Source organism: Podarcis filfolensis (assembly GCF_964270895.1).
Source record: "Podarcis filfolensis genome assembly, chromosome: 11".
NCBI lineage: Eukaryota > Metazoa > Chordata > Lepidosauria > Squamata > Lacertidae > Podarcis > Podarcis filfolensis.
This window is the reverse complement of record NC_139613.1, coordinates 36436051-36456492: the sequence shown is the minus strand read 5'-3', so window position 1 is coordinate 36456492 and position 20442 is coordinate 36436051. Positions and strand designations below refer to the sequence as shown.

At 43.0% G+C, this 20442-nt stretch overlaps 1 protein-coding gene across 1 annotated transcript in view; it reads left to right on the top strand.

The window, feature by feature from the left end:
- The first annotated feature begins 282 nt into the window (after positions 1-282).
- The window catches only part of PCSK1 (proprotein convertase subtilisin/kexin type 1), a 31790-nt gene continuing 11630 nt past the window's right edge, over positions 283-20442 (top strand). The window contains exons 1-7 of the mRNA XM_083576806.1: positions 283-815; positions 6443-6547; positions 10225-10335; positions 11277-11423; positions 12078-12154; positions 13665-13753; positions 15953-16125. Coding sequence (XP_083432932.1) covers positions 633-815; positions 6443-6547; positions 10225-10335; positions 11277-11423; positions 12078-12154; positions 13665-13753; positions 15953-16125 — 885 coding nt within the window. The 5' untranslated portion in view covers positions 283-632. The remainder of the gene's footprint in view (positions 816-6442; positions 6548-10224; positions 10336-11276; positions 11424-12077; positions 12155-13664; positions 13754-15952; positions 16126-20442) is intronic.

Sequence of the window (20442 nt, the reverse complement as noted above, 5' to 3'; positions counted from 1 at the left end):
TGTAGGGAAGCCGGCGGTGGGTTGTCAATTCATTCAGAGAGGCGAAAGAGACCGACAGTGAGACAGATTGCCGGAGCCTTCGTACCATGGACAGCTCCTGGTACAGAGACGCTGGAGAATTTCCCATTCCTCTTGCGTGTGTGTGTTATAATAATAATAATAATAATAATAATAATAATAATAATAATAATAATAATAATAAATCCTGCAGTCCACCCCCTATATTAGCAAACGCCTCCAGCTCCTCCTCTCCCTTGGGAACAACCATCTCGATCCGAGCCCGGCAGATCTGACGTCAGGGATCGCTTTCGTCGTTTTGACGTGTCAAGCCCTCATTTCCATTCTGGCTGTGGCGGGTTGGAGTCCTGCTCAAGCATGAGCCGGGCAGAAACGGGCGACCTGTGATCGCAGCCAGGCACTTTCTTGAGAACAGCCAGCTCCTTCTCCACCCCCCGCCCCGCACCAGCCTTTCTCCTGATCGCATAGCAACCAGAGTGGGGAAGGAGTTTTCCACTCTTCCTCCTTTTTTGGAAGCACGAATCCTGACTTCTCCAGTGCCTGACTCGATTCCTTGATCGATTCTCCTCGTTCTCTCCAAAGCGCCCGGTCCTCCTCCTTCCTCGCCGGCTGCCATGGAGAGGCGAGGCTGGGCAGGGCGCAGCGCGGCCGTGGCTTTGCTGGCTGCCTGGAGCTCAGCCGTCCTGCTGGCCCGGGCGGAGAGGCAGTTCGTCAACGAGTGGGCAGCCGAGATCCCGGGAGGTCCGGCGGCAGCCCAGGCCATCGCCGACGAGCTGCAGTATGAATTTCTGGGGCAGGTAAGGCTCCCCGCTTCCCTCCCCACTCCACCCCTCTCCCACCCCATTGCGCAAAGCAGGCAAGTTTGTTTCTCCCGCTTTCCCGAATAGGAACCCGGCGGCGCGCGTAATTGACAAGCGATGCCATTGACTAGCAGCTGGAGATAGTGGCTGTGCGCTAATGGCTCTGTTGCTGAGACAGAGCTACACACGTCACGTGCTCCTTTCTAGACACTGACTCCCTTAAGCAAGGACTTCTCATGCTATTATTATTATTATTATTATTATTATTAGGGAGTGGTAGGTGGGTTTCCTAGCTCAGGATGGCGAGTTCTCCCTCCATATGGCAAACACAGTCTCCGGGGAAAGTCCTCAGAGTTCCCAAGCTTTCTCTCCTGCCACAGGATTCTTTGCTTTTCTATGCACACCACTGAATAATAATAATAATAATAATAATAATAATAATAATAATAAATTTAAACAGAGTTGAGGAAATGACTTTAGGGATAGCACACTCCTTTGCGTTCTGCGAGAGGTGGCTTTCTCGGGGACAATACCAAACGGAGTGGAATCGGCAGCAGGCGCTGGGAATTGCAACTCAGGGGAAACGAGGAATGCTTTGCATTAACCCCTACAGCTCCCCAAGGCGAAGGTGGAATGCCTTTAGCTGGGGTTCCAACCTCAGGATCCGTTTCAATTGCCAGGATTGAAACGAGAGAGAATTCAACAATCGAGAGAATTCATAATTCCCCAGGGATGGGTGAAGCAGTATGCAGAAGGAGAATGCGTGTGCAGAGTACTTCCCCCATCCTTCTGAGTAACCACAGACATCTGGGTTTATGCAGGAGGAAGCCGTCATTCCGTGGAGCGAGCTTTCAGACAAAGAATGAGCTCTGTCTTTCTTTCTTCCCTCCCTCCTCCTTTGATAAAGTTCTACCAGCCCAGAGCATTGAAACCACTTGCCGTTTCTTTCCGCAAACCCTCTGCTCTTAGGGACATATTTGTGCCTCCGTGGTTTGGTGAAGGTGCCATGTGGATTGAACAAGAGCAATCCTACACTGTATCCTAAAAGTTAACAGCGCCAGGTGTTTTCCACAATCTCCTCTCCCTTCCCTTCCCTCCAGCCCACCTCCTCCCCCCGTCTGTCATGCCATGACGTCACTGTTGTCAGGGATGAGTAACTTCATTTACGTAATAGCAACCTTGCCCCGTTATCTAATTGTAGAGTTTCCTACCTGTATCCTGTACCCCAGCAGTTGACTCCAGTAGTGCAGAAACCAAACCCCTCTGATCTGGTTTCTAAAGAAACAGCCAAATATGACTGTGTGTTAGTCCAGTGATGCAGAGCACGGAGAGGGTGGAGATCAAAGTCTAACATCTGCTTTCTCTTTTATGATCCTCACTTACCTCTTATGCTTGAAACAAGCTCCGTTGTCACTGCTGGAAGCAAATTTAACTCCCCGCGCCCCCATAAAGGTAGTGCTGACGAACTGCTGTGCTGGCAAATAGAAGTGCATAGGATCTGATTCACTGCTGTATCCTGTGCCCTTGTGTCAGCGACACAAGCCTGTTACACAGCAGTGGGTGTTGACAATATTGCATTGGCAACGACTCAGACCACCCAATGAAGCAGAACAGAGGCACCCAGGAATACAGCGTAATGTAGAGATGAGCAATGAGGGGCAATGTAGCCCAGGCAGTGCTGTAGCTGGGGGGGGGGGGGCTAGTCAGGTTTTTTTGCCCCTGGTGAAACCTCCAGAGGAGCGCCATTGAGGCTCCCAGCCTGCCCCTCTCTCTCTCTCTCTCTCTCTCTCTCTCTCTCTCTCTCTCTCTCTCTCTCTCTCTCTGTGTGTGTGTGTGTGTGTATATACACAAATGTGTGTGGGGGTGCCAAACTGGGTCTTTGATCTGGGTGAAATAAAGCCTAGCTTTGCCCCTGAGTCCAGGTCCAGAGACCATGTGATGAGCTTTTTTACCTAACTGAGTAAGCTACTTTGGCACAATCTAGTGCAGTGAGCTGTTGCAAAGAGATTGCAACTGATAGGGAGCGTGGCAGAGTTAAATGCCCGCCCTTGTTTTGCAGAGGGTTCTCTCTACCTGAGAATAAGCCACTGCGAATTTTTGTAGATATGCACATCTCATGGCCAGGTTTCCTATATACAAGATCAACTGATTCATAGGCACTTCGATACTCCCCTCCTGTCAGAACTTAATTTGAGTCAGCAAGTGTCTCTGATTCCATAGCCATAGCTCATCCCTGGAGCTTGTCAAGTAATAATAAAGAAAAGTCTGCCTTTCTTTTGCCACGTATGTATCTTGATTTGGAAGTCAGGCTTTCTAGTTTGGAGGGTGTTGCTCCAAGCCTGTCGAGAACAGCTCTGGCACCTCTCGTTTTAGAAATTTTGATTTGTTTATTTTAAATATTTCCGCCTTGCTAAATTTCCCAAAGATCTAAACACGGATAATACATGGGAGTTGCTGTTTGTAATGCATTTGGAATTCAAGTAGTGGCGGACATTTGCAAGCACTCTGATGAAGATGTGTAGCACTTAGATTGCTGCTGCATTAAATGGGAGGCGGTAATTTTGCTCTGAGATGAAGCTAACAGGGGTGACATGTTATATGGCCCGGGTTCGAGCGCTGTAAATGTGGTGCTGGCTGCCATCAGCAGTAAACCACTTCCACATGGTAGGAGCTCCACGACACAGCCGCAAAACCTATAACTGGTTCTGGCAAATGTTTGCCAGATCCGCTGGGGGCAGTAGCCCTAGCATGGCTATTTACTATAAGCAGACTTATATGCAGGAGCTGAGTAGAACATTACAGTGGCTACCTGGAGCCCCAGAAGTGATTTCAGTGGCAACCAACCTGTGTTCATACTGCCTGAAACAGGCAACAGTTGTAGCTCTAGGAGCTCACATTTCCTGTCCCAATTAAAAACCTGGTAAGAATTGTTGCTGAGCAGAACTGAAACTAGGCTCATTTAGTGCTTAACAGAAGGCAGAATCACTCAAGCTCTTATCTCTGTTTTAACACTTCCTGTATTATGCCACTAGCTGGGTAGTTTCTAGGCATGCATTGATCACCTCTCCTCCATTTAGATTTCCACATGATTCCTAACATTTGCTCATAATTGCAATTAAATGGCTGGAGTCTACGACCTGCTACTGTTGCAGCCAATGTGCCAGGAATTTTAAAACAGAACCACGCATGCCAGGCCATTACAACCCAACAAATAGGAGTTATGTTTCTGGTGCCACCTTAGCAAAGGGAATTAGATCTCCATCCATGCTGAAAATAAAACCCACTCCCTGTCCTGACTGCTGAAAGACCATATTTGAATAAGCTCCAAGATTTAGTCCTGCTTTTCTGGCCAAGTAAATGTCCTCTCAAAAATCTGCATACCATGTAACATGAGTTCCAACTGCCAGAGCACAAAGTAGGAAAAATGAGGATTCTAAGCAAGCCAGAATTTGTAAGGCTGCTGCACAAGATCACTGTGGCATTGCAGAAGCAGGCTATTTCAGCATAGCAATGCAAACAAAACTACCGTAGACATTTCTACCAATTATCATTTCAGCGATGATCACTTGGTAATTAGAAGTGGAGGGAACTGAACATGTTGCATTCAGGCCGACAGCAATTCCATATATCATTCGCTCTAATATCTCAGAGATGAGCAAGACGACAATATACTGGGGAAAATCAATGTTACGGAGAAAGAATGGGAAATGATGAAATGAGCTGTGGGGAATCCAAGAAGTGCTGTCTAATGAAATCCAGAGCAAGGCCATTGGATAAGAGAAAAGCGAGGAAGACAGAGTGTAATACATCATGAGGTGGCTGTGCTCTGCCTCCACAGTTGGAGTCAGCAATGCTTCTGAGTACCAGCTGCTGCAAAAGGGACACAGTTGGCGCTGTGGTCTAGACCAGGCTTCCTCAACCTTGGGCCTCCAGATGTTTTGAGACTACAGTTCCCATCATTCCTGGCCACTGGTCCTGCTAGCTAGGGATCATGGGAGTTGTAGGCCAAAAACATCTGGAGGCCCAAGGTTGAGGAAGCCTGGTCTAGACCACAGAGCCTAGGGCTTGCCAATCAGAAGGTCAGCAGTTCAAATCCCCACAACAGGGTGAGCTCCCATTGCTCGATCCCTGCTCCTGCCAGCCTAGCAGTTCAAAAGCAGGTCAAAGTGCAAGTAGATAAATAGGTACCACTCCGGCGGGAAGGTAAACGGAATTTCCGTGCGCTGCTCTGGTTTGCCAGAAGCGGCTTAGTCATGCTGGCCACATGACCCGGAAGCAGTACGTCGGCTCCCTTGGCCAATAAAGTGAGATGAGCGCCACAACTTCAGAGTCGTCTGCGACTGAACCTAACGGTCAGGGGTCCCTTTACCTTTACCAGCAGCTGCAAACCCCAGAAGGGGAGGGTGTTCTTTTACTCATGTCCTGCTTCTGGGTTTCCCACAGGCATCTAGGAGCCATGGTGGGACAGGACGCTGGGCTAGAGGGGGCCTGCATCCTGTTTTATGTGATATTTATATATTCTAATTTACATTTCAAAATATTTATTTAGACAACCTTAAATCAATGACTTCCCTTCTTTTCTTTCCGTGGTTCATTTTGCATACCACACACCCCTGCATATTTTGCATGAACTAAACCATTCAGTAATCCATTGCTACATCCATCAAAACTTATTTACACTGCTGAATTTATCTTAACGCTACCAGCATTTTTAAATGAACACAATTTTCACCCACATATTCAGTAAACATTTTCCAGTCTTCTTTAAACATATGTTCTTCTTGTTAAATCTGCAAGCTGTGCGTATTCCATCAGCTAAGTTGCCATTCTTCTTTGGTTAGGACCTCGCTTGTTTTCCATTTTGGGGCTAGCAAAACACAGGCCGCAGTAGTAGCATACATAAATAAGCTTTTTTGACACCTGGGACTCCTTTGTGTTTGAATCCTTTCAGTTCCAAATCTATCATCTATCTATGTATATCTATATCTATCTATATCTATCTATGTATATCTATATCTATCTATATCTATCTATATCTATCTATATCTATCTATATCTATCTATCATCTATCTATCTATCTATCATCTATCTATCATCTATCTAATCTGTCTATCTGGAACTGAAAAGATTCAAACAGGGTCTGATGAGGAAAAGCCTGGGCAAATGAAGGTAGGCAAATGCATTTACATGTCCTCAGCCTTTGTTTTGGTTGAGGATAAGGATGGAGAAGTCCTATGCTCTAAACAAAAAGCACCTAACAGTTAATCATCTGTACACATAGATGGGTAATAGAGTTGGAACCTATTTGGTTTTTTTAATTCTAAGAAAAATCCTGTCCTCTGTGCATATTTTCAACACATTGCTCTATTCAAGAAACATTACTATTAGTTTAAAAACAGTGTATGTTGACAATTATTCACGTGTTTAATTGCTTGGAAAATATTGGTGGAGACACAGTTCTGCTCCCACAGTCTTTGCACTTCTGCTTTTGAATAAATATTTTATCCAGCAAAATTTAATGTTCTTATATTCGAAGCATTTCTGGGAAATTCCAATTATCCGTTGCTATTGACTGTTTGCTCCCTGTGGGAAAATATCTCAGAAATCATCCTGTGTATTGCAGATTGGATCACTTGAAAATCATTATCTATTTAGACATAAGAGCCATCCTAGAAGGTTGCGAAGGAGTGCTACTCACATCACAAAAAGACTCTTGGATGATCAACGCGTAAGTATTGCATTTGCAGTTTCCCGGAGACTGCAATACTGAATACACTTACAAGGGAATAAGCCCCCATGAACGCAGATGGGCTTACTTCTGAGCAAACATACACAGGATTGCAGTCTCCTCTGGCCTTTAATTTATTTATTAAATTCATATCTCCCCTTTCCTCAAGGAGATTAAGGGATTGCCCATGGTTCTCTTCAACCATTTTTATCCCTACAACAATCTTGTGAGGTAGGTTAGGCTGAGAAACACTGTCTGGCTCAAAGTTACATGGGGAGGTCCACAGCTGTCAGAGTTTGCTCTGTTGGTGTCAAATGGTCACCCACCCTCCGTTTAAGGTACAGAAGCTGACTGGACCAGCAGTTGAATCTTAGGCCCCAAGTTTACCATGATACCACTTTAAACAGTCATGGTTTCTCCCAAAGAACCCCAGGAATTGTAGTTTGTTATGTGTCCTGAGAATTGTTAGGAGACCTCTATTCCACTCATATAGCTTCAGTTCCCAGAGTTACATGGGAAGAGTGATTGCTTGTTGAACTACTCTAGAAAGTGCAGCTCTGTGGTGGGAATATAAGTCTAACAAATCGCGGAACTCTTAAAAAACCACAGTTCCTAGGATTCTATGGAGGAAGCCATGAGTGTTTAAAGTGACATGAAACTCCTTTAAATGTTGCAGATAGGGCCATATTTCAGCTCTGGCAATGGGATGTTATCCTCCACAGCACTTGAGGGCAGCAGGCTTGCTTAGCAGATGCCCAACAGGCTGCGTGGCACATACACCTCTGATTTCCGACAGGTGGAAGTGACCAGGTGGCTCAGGGGAGCTGCTTCCTCCTGGTATCTGCTGCCTAATGGTAGGGCCAGCCCTGAACGTAGGAGAGTGAAGCAGACTGCTGAAATTTATGGCAAGTAGATAATGTTTGCATAGTAGGGCTATTGTTGCCTCATGGTGTCAATGTCAAGATTTGCCCCACAAAAGGGTGAAAAATATAATCATCAGAAATTTTGGGATTCATTGAGGAACTAGCCCAAGGGGAGTCTGTGAAAATTGGCAAAGCTCAACAACTTGCCAAAAAACAACAACCTTTGTGTCTGGGTTGTCATTTTTGAAATATGGCAACCCTACTTAAAATGCAACAGATTCCTTGCTTTTTAAAGAAAACAAAAGGTGAAGGAAGAGGTAAGAGGGAAGTTGTGATGACAGTGCAAATTCTAAGAAGCAAAGTGTTAGCAAATGAGAAGGTCCAGATGTAGAATCTTGGCCAGCAGTTTGACATTTGGCTACTGGAATTATGCACTTAGGAAACAAGACGAAAAGCAGATGTGTGTCAGATAACAAAGGGCAACATAGACCAGCTGATTGTTGATATCTTAGTTCTTGGTATAGCCACTGGGAAATCAATTGGGTGTGTGTTATTTTGTTCACACCACAGCAGCTTCTCTGTCGTGTCTCTCCACACCGGGGGTGTAACCTGCAACAGCCTATAAAGTGGAGAGTGTTCACACCACGCCAGATGTCTTGGTGACATCTTCATCAGACATTATGGCAATCGCTTACATTTTGGGCATTCTCAGCAACTCTTTCCCCCTTCCCAGTTCAATTCAGAACTGGATTCAGCCAACTGAGTTCTCTCATGTTGGGGTGAGGGGGAGAAGCTTTGTGTATACTGGATTCTATCCTATGCCCACTTTGAGCCCAACTGTGCTCCCAATTACATCACCAGCAGCCCAACTGGGTCTGAATCCCCTCCTAATTGCCTGACTAATGCAGAAGTCTGCTGTTTCTGTTTGCTGAGTCAGTGGCAGAGATGGAATGAGATCTCTGCCTCCTCTCTCCCCACTTTCTCTCCTGCCCACTCCTTCGTCTTTGCTCCTTGAAATACCACTATGGCAAATTGTAGGCCCTAGGAATGCCGGGAAATGCAGATTTTGTGACATCCCTGTGCTAGCATTTCAAGTACGAAGGTGAAAGGAAATGAAAGGGAGTAAGACTACCCTTGCTGCCATCACTGCAGCCACAGCCAGATATATAGGTAGGAAGAGAAGTTCTTTTTCAGCTTGGATTGTAACCTGAGCCGCCAAAGAACTATGGGGTTCAGTTCAGTATATTCTAGTGTGCTTTACAAGCATGGCAGATTTGCCTTCCAAACTGGATCATTGCAAAGTTCAGTGGCATCAATGTTTTCCATGTGAAATTTGGTGCTACACATGAAATAATCAGCAGGGAGATCCACTCTGCATATTGGGAATGGGTGTCAGTTAAGTAACCTGCCCTCTGCCCCTCAAACTACTATCTGTTGAAATTGAGCACTTTTCTGAATGTGGTCCTCCAGGCTTTGTAAATCAAAGGCTTGGTTGCAGAATTTGTTTTCAGTATTAGAGGTCAACTCTGACATGTGTGCAGTGCAATATTAATTACATTTGCACTAGCAGCAGCTGCTGAAGAAGGCCAGCTTCCTGGCTCTTGCTACAACCTTTTGCAAACAGGGTTATGCCTAATCTGCAAAGATATATTACAACATGAAATAGAGCATGCCTGTCTTGCGATTTAATGCAAATACCCTTTGCTGGGATAGTTCAGTTGGTAGAGCAGGCTTGAATTACCTTTTAGAAAGAAAATACAGTATGTTGAGTTAGAATCATTTAATATAATTTCCTAAAGTAATAAATCACCATATGCCAAGACTAAACAACAACAACCCAGCAACCTAAAAAAAATAATAATAATTATACCTATCTTCCAGTAAGTAGGATGCTCTTAATGCTTCCATAGACAGACATGCTAAATTAAATAGGGTGTAGTCCTCTGTCATTAATGCTCTTATTCTATTATATATCATTATTAGATGTGATCTAATAGTAACAGTTTTCTTAATATGGAGATTTGCAATGAGATGTAGTTACAGGGCCAGGTGGAAGAGCATATGGACTGTGAATAAACAACTTTGATACTGGTATAACAAGAGAGTATATCTCCCACATTCACTGCTATAATTGTTTTTAGTTCACACAGCTAAATGTTAAACTGTAGCTCATGGATAAGGTTTTTTTATACATATGAGTGAGTCTTGTTGCTTAAAAAAAGGAGAGAAATCATTTTCTGTTACTGATGTGCCAAAAACCTGTATGCCTGTTTCTCAAAAAGAAAAAAGAAAAAAAGCTTTCTTCCCCTGTGAAAGAGGATTCTGTTTTTCTACTTCACTTTTGGAGTGCTTTAGAATTTCAGCAGCTGTGTTATCATTGCAAGGTTGATCTGGGTACTTTTTTTCCCATTAAATATTTCTCCAGTTCTCAGCAGCCTCCCCAGTGGTTTGCACTTCCAGGTCTAGAAAAGTCCCATGGACATCATCCCTGGATTTTAATTAAAGTTGGGAAGCTGGAGAGGCTGTGGACATCAGTGTGCTTGTTGATGTTGTTTTTAAGGGAAGTTCTTCCTTTTACCTTAAAATATATATATATCCACAGTGATTTCTCTACAATTAAAAAAAGACATAAATGTTGTGAGTCTAAAATGCACCTCTGAGATTCTTAGAAAAGGGGTGGGATAAAAATGCAATAAAAATAGTTTGGTGCACTAATAATAATAATAATAATAATAATAATAATAATAATAATAATAAAAATAATAAACAATTCAAGGTTCTTTATAGATGTTGTTATTGGCAAATATATTCCAGGTGTCTTGGGCAGAACAACAGTATGAAAAGAAGAGAAGTAAGCGTTCAGTATTGCGGGACTCAGCAGAAAATCTTTTCAATGACCCCATGTGGAATCAACAATGGTATCTGGTAAGAGCTTGCATTTATATGTAGACTCTACATGTCTTAAGAAAAGTCAGAAGTCATCTATGAACTGCAGTGCAACCATTTAGGCTGCAATCCTAAACACCCTTCATAGGAAGCAAGTGCCATTGCACTGAACCAAGTGGTACTTACTTTTGAGTAACAATCCATAGGATTGTACTGTATGAGACATGCAAGGTATTCAACTCTTGACAAGCAATTTTCTACTCCTTATACTCTCGGCTTCCAAATTATAAAATTAAGAGCATAGGGCACAAGAACTTTTGCAAAATGTTTTCACCTTTTGAGATGGATTTTTCTTTTCTCTAATAAGTCTCTTATTGCTCATGTCACTGGCCACTGGCTACCAACTACCCCCCCCCCCCACACACACACACATTCAGGTTCTGAAAATGGAAAATTCAACAGCTATCAAAGAACAGACTGGTGGTTTGGAATAAACTCTCGACTGCAATTGTTAGAATAAAATGCGTTGAAGTTGCAATCAGAAGCAAACTAAGGGAGCAGGAAGGCACTTCCACTCACACATTGGGGGGCGCAATTTCTGCCAACTCCATCAGCAGCCCATTGTGCCATACCCCACACTCTGTGTTTGCTACTGTGACACAGAGAAGGGGAAATCCCATCCCACAAGTGAGCATGGTTCCGACCCAACAGACATTATTTATGAGGAAAGAAGATCAGGCTACCAGGCTACCATTTACAGCATGCTTACTGGGAACCAAATCCCATTAAGTATGATATGACTTGTTTTTGCTTAAGATTGGGAAGTACATTGCAAGAATTATTGGGCATAATCCAAAGTTCAGCCCTGCTGATCTGACTGGAGAGGAGGAGAGCACATGCTTTGCAAGCACAAACTCCCAGGTTCAGTCCCCACCTTCTCCAGGAATATGTATAAATGTATTATCCTTTATTTTTCCTAGCAAGACACAAGAATGACTCCATCTCTGCCAAAATTGGATCTCCATGTTATCCCTGTGTGGCAAAAGGGGATTACTGGGAAAGGTGTTGTCGTAACAGTGCTTGATGATGGCTTGGAGTGGAACCACACCGACATTTATATTAACTATGTGAGTTTTATACTTCAGCAATCAATCAGTTATCAGTTATCAATCCAATGGAGTGGCTAGACTCTTGGGGCTTGGATGTGGAAAATGAGTTTTATCTCCCTGCTCAGCAATGAGGCTCACTGGGTGACCTTCCAGTCACTCTCTGTCTGCCTGAACACTGCCTCACGTAGGTACTGTGAGGATAAAAATGGAATCCTTCAATAAAGGCTAGGAGATTACAAAGATGACAAATAAAGTTAAACAAATTAATACTGAACAATAGTTCAAGTGTCTCTCATGAGCTTGTGTGTGTGTGTGTGTAAATATAAAAAAGCTGTTAGAAAAAACTAACAGGAGTAGTCACTAAAATATAACATCAGTGCTATTTTTCTAGAAAAAGAGGTGCTGGAACTCACCATGAACACCTCCCTTGTTCTCTTAGAATGGCAATGGCATCTACCTGACAGGTGCCATAACTGAGTTCCGGCAACTTCCAGCTGAAGAAAAGCCCTGTATATTATCATGCTGCTGCAATTGCTAAATAAATAAATAAATAAATAAATAAATAAATAAATAAATGGGGGTGTTTTCAAAAAGTTTGAATTAATTTATCTCTGCTGCCTCAGCAATTTCAGAAGTGTTCTTTATCCATCCTCTTCCTTTGTTTCAACTTAGGATCCTGAGGCAAGTTATGATTTCAATGACAACGATCACGACCCATTTCCTAGATATGACCCAACAAATGAAAACAAGTGAGTAACGACTTGCTGTTTCTCTCTTTAATGTATGCTGCCGATAATCTCTGCCAAACAAATCTTGGTAGTTGACCCTTGGTGAACTTTGGCCACTTTCATAATATGTACGGTGCTATTTAAATGAGCCAGCACAGGGGTGGGAAACCATTTTTCTGCTGAGGACTGCATGATGGCTGTCAGCAGGGATTGAGCCAAAAGTGAGTGTGAGCAGATCCAAAGGTGGGTTGCTACACCCCTTGTTCTCCCTTTTTCTCCATATGAACCAACCTGGAACCTGCAATCATCATCCAAGGCCCTTCTTCATATGCCTCCTCCGTGAGAGGTCTGGAAGGTGGCAACACGAGAACGGGCCTTTTCTGTGATGGCTCCCCACTTGTGGAATACTCTCCCCAGGAAGGTTCACCTGGTACCTTCACTACATATCTTTAGGTGCCAGGCAAAACCATTCCATTTGCCCCAGGCCTTTGGCTAATTAAACAATCTATAGCCTTTAAACTCTCTGTGTTTGGGTGGGGGGAGTTATAGTTTTTGTTTGTTGCTGGACTACAATACCCATAATCCCTGGCTATTGGCCCTGCTATCTGGGGCTGATGAGAAATGTAGTCTAACATCATCCAGTTGCGGGCCACAGGTTCCCCACCTCTGTTCTAGCCAATCAAATAGTACAATATGGTTTTTCGGCAGGCTGGGCCTTGAACGATGGTTTGAGAAGTCCAGGGCAAGGAGAATTGGCTCATTTCAAACATGGAGTCCAGCTCAAGTAGTTGTTCCAAGCCAATTAGAAGGCCAGTTTGCAGTGACACAATAAGGAACTTACCCGATGGTTCGCCAGCCTCTATCAGGCAAAAATGATATTTCATTTACTACATGGATGCTCTTATAACAGAAATAATATCACCGGAGTAGAAGGTTTTCAACGGATTAATGTTTCAAGCCTTTTGAAAATCCATCACTCGGCTTCTCTGCAGCAGTTATCGGCAATGGGAGACCATTATCCTCCAATTCAAATGGCATTATCTCTAAAATCTACCATTTCTGCATAACATCAGCTCTTTATTAATATGTAAATGGAATTCAGACTGGCAGCGTTCAACAGCTCAACTGCATACAAAGCTGTACTACTAAATAAGGCAGCTTTTCATCTACGGAAGGTGAGCAATCATATAGAACACATCATAGAAAACATGTTACCATTTACCCTGGGACTGGCAACAAGGACAAGCCATACATATAAATTCTGTTTTCTTTCTCCTAGATACCTTAGTATCTTGTGTACTGGAAACAAGGCAGTCTTTGCTTTATAGTATTTCCATTTTTTCACTTGAGAAACTAGGTTTGCCCTTGGAATTAATTCATTAAAATTGACTTATCATTCAAATGAATGGCAATGGCAGTATACTGCAATCTGATCCCTGTGGGCTCCATTTGAATCTGATACATTCAAATGAATAATCATTCATAATAATAGTTGTAAATGATCGGTATGGACTTGTGGGTTTTGTTGCAGACATGGAACACGGTGTGCAGGAGAGATCGCCATGCAAGCCAACAACTTGAAATGTGGAGTAGGAGTTGCATACAATTCCAAAGTTGGGGGTAAGAATCCAACATAGCAATTCAATTTTAATAGTGTTTCCGGCCCCTGATGTGCTTGAGGTCTGAGCAAAGGAATAGTAAATGGGGCAACTTGCACTGGCGAGAATGTATTATTAGAGGAAGTCTTCCATTTCTGTTATATGCAATGGTCATGCAGAAAGTATTGCTACAAAAGTTGCATGCTATATAGAAGGCTTATAACTTCTCCCCAGCGTCATTGCTCTATTTTATTTTAACAGAAAATAATATATTCACTTAACCCTTATGTTTTTTCTGCCTGTGCAAGAATTAGGCTGCTAATACGGGCTTCTTCCTATCTCCCTTTAAAATGGGCTAAAATTCAGTTGTGAGGCTATACAATGCACTTTCACAAATGTGGAAGGGGCCATGTAAATGCTTCTCTGCACAGCCAAGAACTCGGCTCCTATGCCAAAGAGGAAAGGTCACAGTTAGGACTCCCAGTACCAGGCGCAACTTGAAAGAAAAAGATCTCATTCCCCCCCTCTAATGGAAAATAATAGGCTTTCTAATGGAAAATGCTTCTCTAATGATTCTGAAAGTGGCTTACTAATGGGAAAATTGGTGGAAATACTATTTTTTAAAAAAAAAAACCCATTGTGGATATTTAAAAGATACAAAAAAGAAAAAATAGTAGTCAGTCTAGTCATGTTAAAGAAATATAAAAATGCAAAAAAAAAAACCCCAAACAAATCTAGGTATGCTGTCCAAAACTCCTAAGTGTCATTTGTTTATGTCTGAGTGAGAGAGTAATATGGAAATAGATAGGAGCTTGTTTATGTTTTGCTTTTTAAATCTGAGAATGACAGGCATGTAGTTCAAATGCCTTGTCAAGAGTAATGTAGCCTGCAAAGTGAAAGATTTTTTTTTTCCTACACAGCTTTTCTCACAGTGTCATCAATCAAATTTCCCAATTACCTTGGTGGTGTCCAGGTCATTTGCTTGTCTTATACTCAAATTGTATGCTAATGTTGTACAGCCCCCACCCACACGAATTTTAGAAATCTCAATTAACAGAGGATTCTGAAGCAGTACTAAAGGGGGCAGAAACATTGCTCTTTTTACACATATATATATAAAATGAAAATGGAACAGCTGTAAGTGGAGCAGACAACTGTGCTGGCTGCTGTCACATTTGAATTCCTCTGAGTTAACAGCCTTCTCCTCTCCTGCCTTGCAAGGTATCAATCATGCTACATTCCAATCTGACTTCGTCAACCTGCTTCACACCTTTCTAACATCCTAAATGAAGCAACTGCCTCTCAAGACAGAACTGGCCCAGTCCTCAGAATGTGAGGCTGCTGATGAAAATGGTAGGAATAGGGTGTCCCTATTTTCAATGAAGAAATGTTGGAGAGTATGGAATTGAATCCCCTGCGTCAAATAAAGTCCTGGATCAGTCTTCCCCAACCTGGTGCCCTCTGGAAGTTTTGGACCACAACTCCCATTAGCCCATGTCAATTGTATTTTAGTTTGTTCCCCCCCCCAAAAAAAAATTTATTCATTTTATAACACAGCTAAACAACACAAGCAGAAAAACAGACAATGCAAACAAATTCTTGTCTTCTCCTTATTTTTTCTAAACATTGTTAGGTGAGCTTCCCCAAGTCCCCCCTATCTGATTTTCATTTTACCTCATCTTTAGCAGTTTACATATACAGCATCATAATTTTTAACCATTTTTTTATCACACTTACTTTTACCATAAAAATCTTCACATTTTATCACTTACAAATAATACTATTTTAAAATACACTATCTTCTACTTCTAACCCTGCAGCCTATATCCACTTCCAAAACTATTCTAGGATTTAAATATTAACATATTTTTTTCAAATATTCTTTAAACTTCTTCCAAGTTTATCTTCCACCGTCTCTTCTCTCTGGTCTTCTTCCACCGTCTCTTCTCTCTGGTCTCGGAGTCTCCCAGTCAGTTTGGCAAGTTCCATATAGTCCATCATCTTCATCTGCCATTCTTCAATAGTTGGTAAATCTTGTTTCTTCCAATTCTTCACTGTCAATTGTATTTTAAAGCCCTGGCAGCTTATATTGGATAATAATATATTTCTATTCTATAGCGACAAGAAATGTTTCATAATACTAACGTTGAGAAAGCATGAAATAACCACTAGTTTGTCTCTGTCTCTGTCTCTGTCTGTCTCTCTGCTTTCTCACATTAAGGCATAAGAATGCTGGACGGAATAGTCACAGACGCCATAGAAGCAAGTTCAATCGGTTTCAGCCCAGATCATGTGGATATTTATAGTGCCAGCTGGGGCCCAAATGATGATGGGAAAACTGTTGAGGGACCTGGCCGGCTGGCACAGAAGGCTTTTGAATACGGCATCAAAAAGGTGAGGCCTCTTAACCGAGAAATTTGGCAGTATTTTTAAGCAGTTCATACATGCCAGGGTATAGGGCCTGGGAGCTTGCTTCACTCCAAGGAAGAAGAAGAGTTTGGATTTGATATCCCGCTCTATCACTACCCTAAGCGGGTAGTTATCAAAGCGACTAACAATCTCCTTTCCCTTCCTCCCCCACAACAAACACTCTGTGAGGTGAGTGAGGCTGAGAGACTTCAGAGAAGTGTGACTAGCCCAAGGTCACCCAGCAGCTGCATGTGGAGGAGCGGAGATGCAAACCCAGTTCCCCAGATTACGAGTCCACCGCTCTGAACCACTACACCACACTGGCTCAGTATTTATGTGACTTGTTCCCTCATTCTGCTGTTTTAGAGATGCTGTTTTAGAAAAACTGGAACTATTCTAGAGAAAAGTTGAACAAGAGTGGCTGAATGCTTTTACATATCCTCCAACTTTCCTCAGATGAAAATAGGGACATTTCTCACCCTCCCCACCCCCAACTGACCCACCTCAACTCCCTATTTTTTTGTCCACCCAGCCCCCCAGCATTTCCTATCTGAAAAAGGGCGAGTGTCACCACTGCTAAACCAATGGGACACAACACACATGCCCTCCACCATCTTGAGAAAACCCCTTAATCCCGATTCTATTTTATCATTTTCTTTCGTAGATTTACAAAAAGAAAAACACACACCAATAAATAAATTTTAGAGAGGCACAAGATTAGACACACCATTTAAAAATAAATAAATCAAGACTCCTTGCACTTTGCTCCGCTCCTTCTTTCTTCCCACCCAGGGCAGCCCTGCCCTCTGCCTGCCCCTCAGAGCCACCGCAGTATGTGGGGCTGGACCTTAGTGGTAGCAGCTTTATCCTGGCTTGCTCTCCAGCAGCTGCTATGAGCTGTCCAAGGGAGGAGGCCAGCGGCAGTGGCCATAGAGAGGCAACAGGATGCTCCCTCAGAGCCACTGCTGCAGCCGCCGCAGCCTCCGCCACTGCTGCCACTCAGGACAAACACCAGCTCATCTTCCTCCCCAAGCGGTGGCAGCAGCGGTGAGAAAAATAAGTACATTCCAGGATCAAATCAGAAGCCAGGATGTCCCTGGAAAATCAGGGCACTTGGGGGATATGCTTTTAGACTCTAGGGCTCAGCTCAAGATCTAGATAGCAGCAGCCCACGTTGTCTTTCAGCTTGACTGCCTGTTTTGCTTCCAATACTAATGGGGGCCTTGTGTGTGCAAAGAGGTGCTATAAAATATTGATGGAAACTTTCTGCTTCATGAATATTGCATTTGTCTCTCTTTAGCATGCCAAGATTTTATGCATTATTTTGTAAGCCCATGGAGTAACTCAATCCAATTATAATTAAGATGGTGTGAATGCACTTTGAGCGGGGAGAAATTCCGTCATGCTAGCTCTTTAGTCTAGCTAAAGATCATGCAGGCCTTTATTGGCATATTTTTAATCATGCCTACCTATGAAATACACGTGTACCATGCCAGCGCTGGGAGATCAGAGGGCCCAGGGCATGCTTGGTTGCAGTGTGGTATGTTTTGTTTGTGTGTGTGTGTTGGGGAGGGGGGTGTTGCTGAGTCAAATTAACAATATCAATTTGTATGCTGTTGGATGGGATTGGTCATTAGCTTGTTGGCCTGTATATGTAATAAAGGAAAATGCTATAGATTCTGTAGGTAACGATGCTGTTTGCCTGATCCAGGAAGGAAGATCTGTTTGCATTGTACCAAAGGTGCTGAGTTCCGCATGACATGGCGGGGGGGTCATCGTGTGCACGTGATGTCACACATGCAACACACACATGTGACATCATGATCATTGGGAGGAGGCCACAAAGCCCAATGAGGCCCTTTGCCACCGAGGGTAGTCCAGGGGGGCCCTCCACCATTGTGGGGAGGCCTGGCAAGGTCCTCTGCTGTTGCAGGGAGGCCTCAGCCCCATAGATTTGACACCTATGCATTATACCCACATAATGGTGCCCATCTGGGCCCAGTTGAACAAATAGGATGCATCTTTTGATGTCAATGGGAATACTCAGCCACGTCCTAGTAGCACTTGCAATAATAAATCAGCTGTCTGGGATTAGATCTGAACAATGCTAATTTTTCTAGAAAAAGAGGTGCTGGAACTCACCATGAAAGCCTCCCTTGTTCTCTTATAATGGCAATGGGGCCCATCTGAGAGATGTCGGAACTGAGTTCCAGCGACTTCCAGCTGAAAAACAAAAAGGCCTGAGTTTGAATAAGGGCCTGTGTATAAATCCATTGGAAGTTAATTGTATTTGCTTTTAATATATTGCTCCATTTTTGTAGTTTTCCTGTTGGCCCACATAGATCGCACCACAGGGAGCCCCATTTTTGCTGGCAGTAACAACTTGTATAGACATAGTTATGAAAGCGATCCATCAACAAATGTACAGAAAGCAACTTGGCTGCAAGGCAGTTTAGAAGACCAGCCTCCTTTCTAGTGCTTCACTTATATTTTTCATAGTTTTCACCTCAAGAAGGTTATCTTTAGTACTGGGAAATGTTGCAAAACAGGCAACCAAAGTGACCAAGAAGTTGGAGCTACTCCCTTTTGAATTGGTGGGGTTGTTTTGTTTTTGCTTTTGCTTAGAAGGTGAAAAAGTGGATAAGGAGTTTTCTTCCCTGCCTTATCCTTCTTAAGTAATTGTGCCATGTCAGCCCTGGACTACTGCATGGCCTCTGTTGTGGCCTATATGAGGGTGAGTAAACTGATTCTGAATCCTGGCAAGATGGAAGCATTGTGAGTGGGTGGCTCCTGAGTCAGGTTAACTGACCAATGGCCTGCTTTGGGTGGGGTTGAATTCCCCCTGAAAGAGCAGGTACATAGTCTAGGGGTGCTCTTGGATTCATCTTTGTAGCTGGAGACCCAGCACAATGTTGCATTTTATTCATCACATGTTTGCTTGTTGCTCCGACTCAGGCATGGGGAGCCTTTTTCAGCCTGAGGGCCTGGGGACAACCTTCTGGGGCCCCCATTCAAGTGGTGGATGGGTCCAAAGGCAGCAGTGGGTGATGGAACAGATTGTGAGCTTTTAGTTATATCTATCTAAGTTATATGTAGAGTAAACCCATTGAAATTAATGGACATAACTTAGCCACATCCATTTATCCCACCCATGGAAAATCAAAGGTTTCTGACTTTTGACACAGACACTTTTTCATCCAGGCAAGCAAAGAGGCTTTGTCACGGTCCAATGACAAATTCTTGCCAAGCAAAGGCAGTCAGGAAGAGCATGGAGCAGGACTGGGGAGGGATGTGTTTGGGGAGAATCCTATGGGTCAGATAAAGAGTCCTGGAGTGCCAAATTTGCTCCTGGACCTGAAGTTGCCCACCCCCACTCCAGTTAATCAAATGCATTCCTTACAAACATTACCAGCAATAATTTCTTTCTTACTACTCTTTGCCCTCTTTGGAAATTCACCCAAGCAGATTAATAGTGGACCACACTGTTCTTTATAGTGAGTGTAAGTTCATTAATTCCTTTTTTTAAAAAAAGACTCAACATAAACTATCTGCTGAAAGGTCACCAGCAAGCTACTACAAGATCTAGCCAATATATTTTTTCATGCTGCTCTAGCTCTGAGTGTTTGCATTTTTATAGCTGCCTCTCACTCATCACCCAAGACTCAAAAGGCAACGGGGGCGATTGGTTCCTGACTATAACTAATGGAGAGTCATGGATTTTGAAACAACAGGAAGGCACAGATTATATATTTTGCTATTCCACTGCCATGAAAGTACACGCCAAACATAGAACACTTGAAATGCCAATGCACTTGTGTGAATCATACACTAGTCACATGGGTAATAAATCAGCAATATTATACGTGAAATTCATGGAAATGAAAAGAATTCTTAGCATCTATTTAAGTGTTGTTTTAAATATTTATACCTGGAATCAGTGATGTTCCCTCAGAGCAATTATTTCTGTTGGTTACGTTTTGTTTTTCTGTGTATATTGACTATATATTGTTCAGCTGGGCAAATCGCGAGAAATTCAGATGCAGCTGCTACCACCACCCCTATTGTAAAAAGTGGGGTTAGATACTGCTAAAGCTTTAGAAGTTGTTGTTCTACATAGCTAAGGAGAATTCTGAATGTTTCTTTTTTAAAAAAGAAATGTTCATATACTCAGTATTGTCTTCTCTGAACGGCTGCGACTCTCCAGAGTCTCAAGCAGAGAGCTTCCTCATCACCTTCTATTTGATCTTTTTAACTAGAGATTTCAGGAACTGAAACTGGAGCCTTCTACGTGCAAACCACATT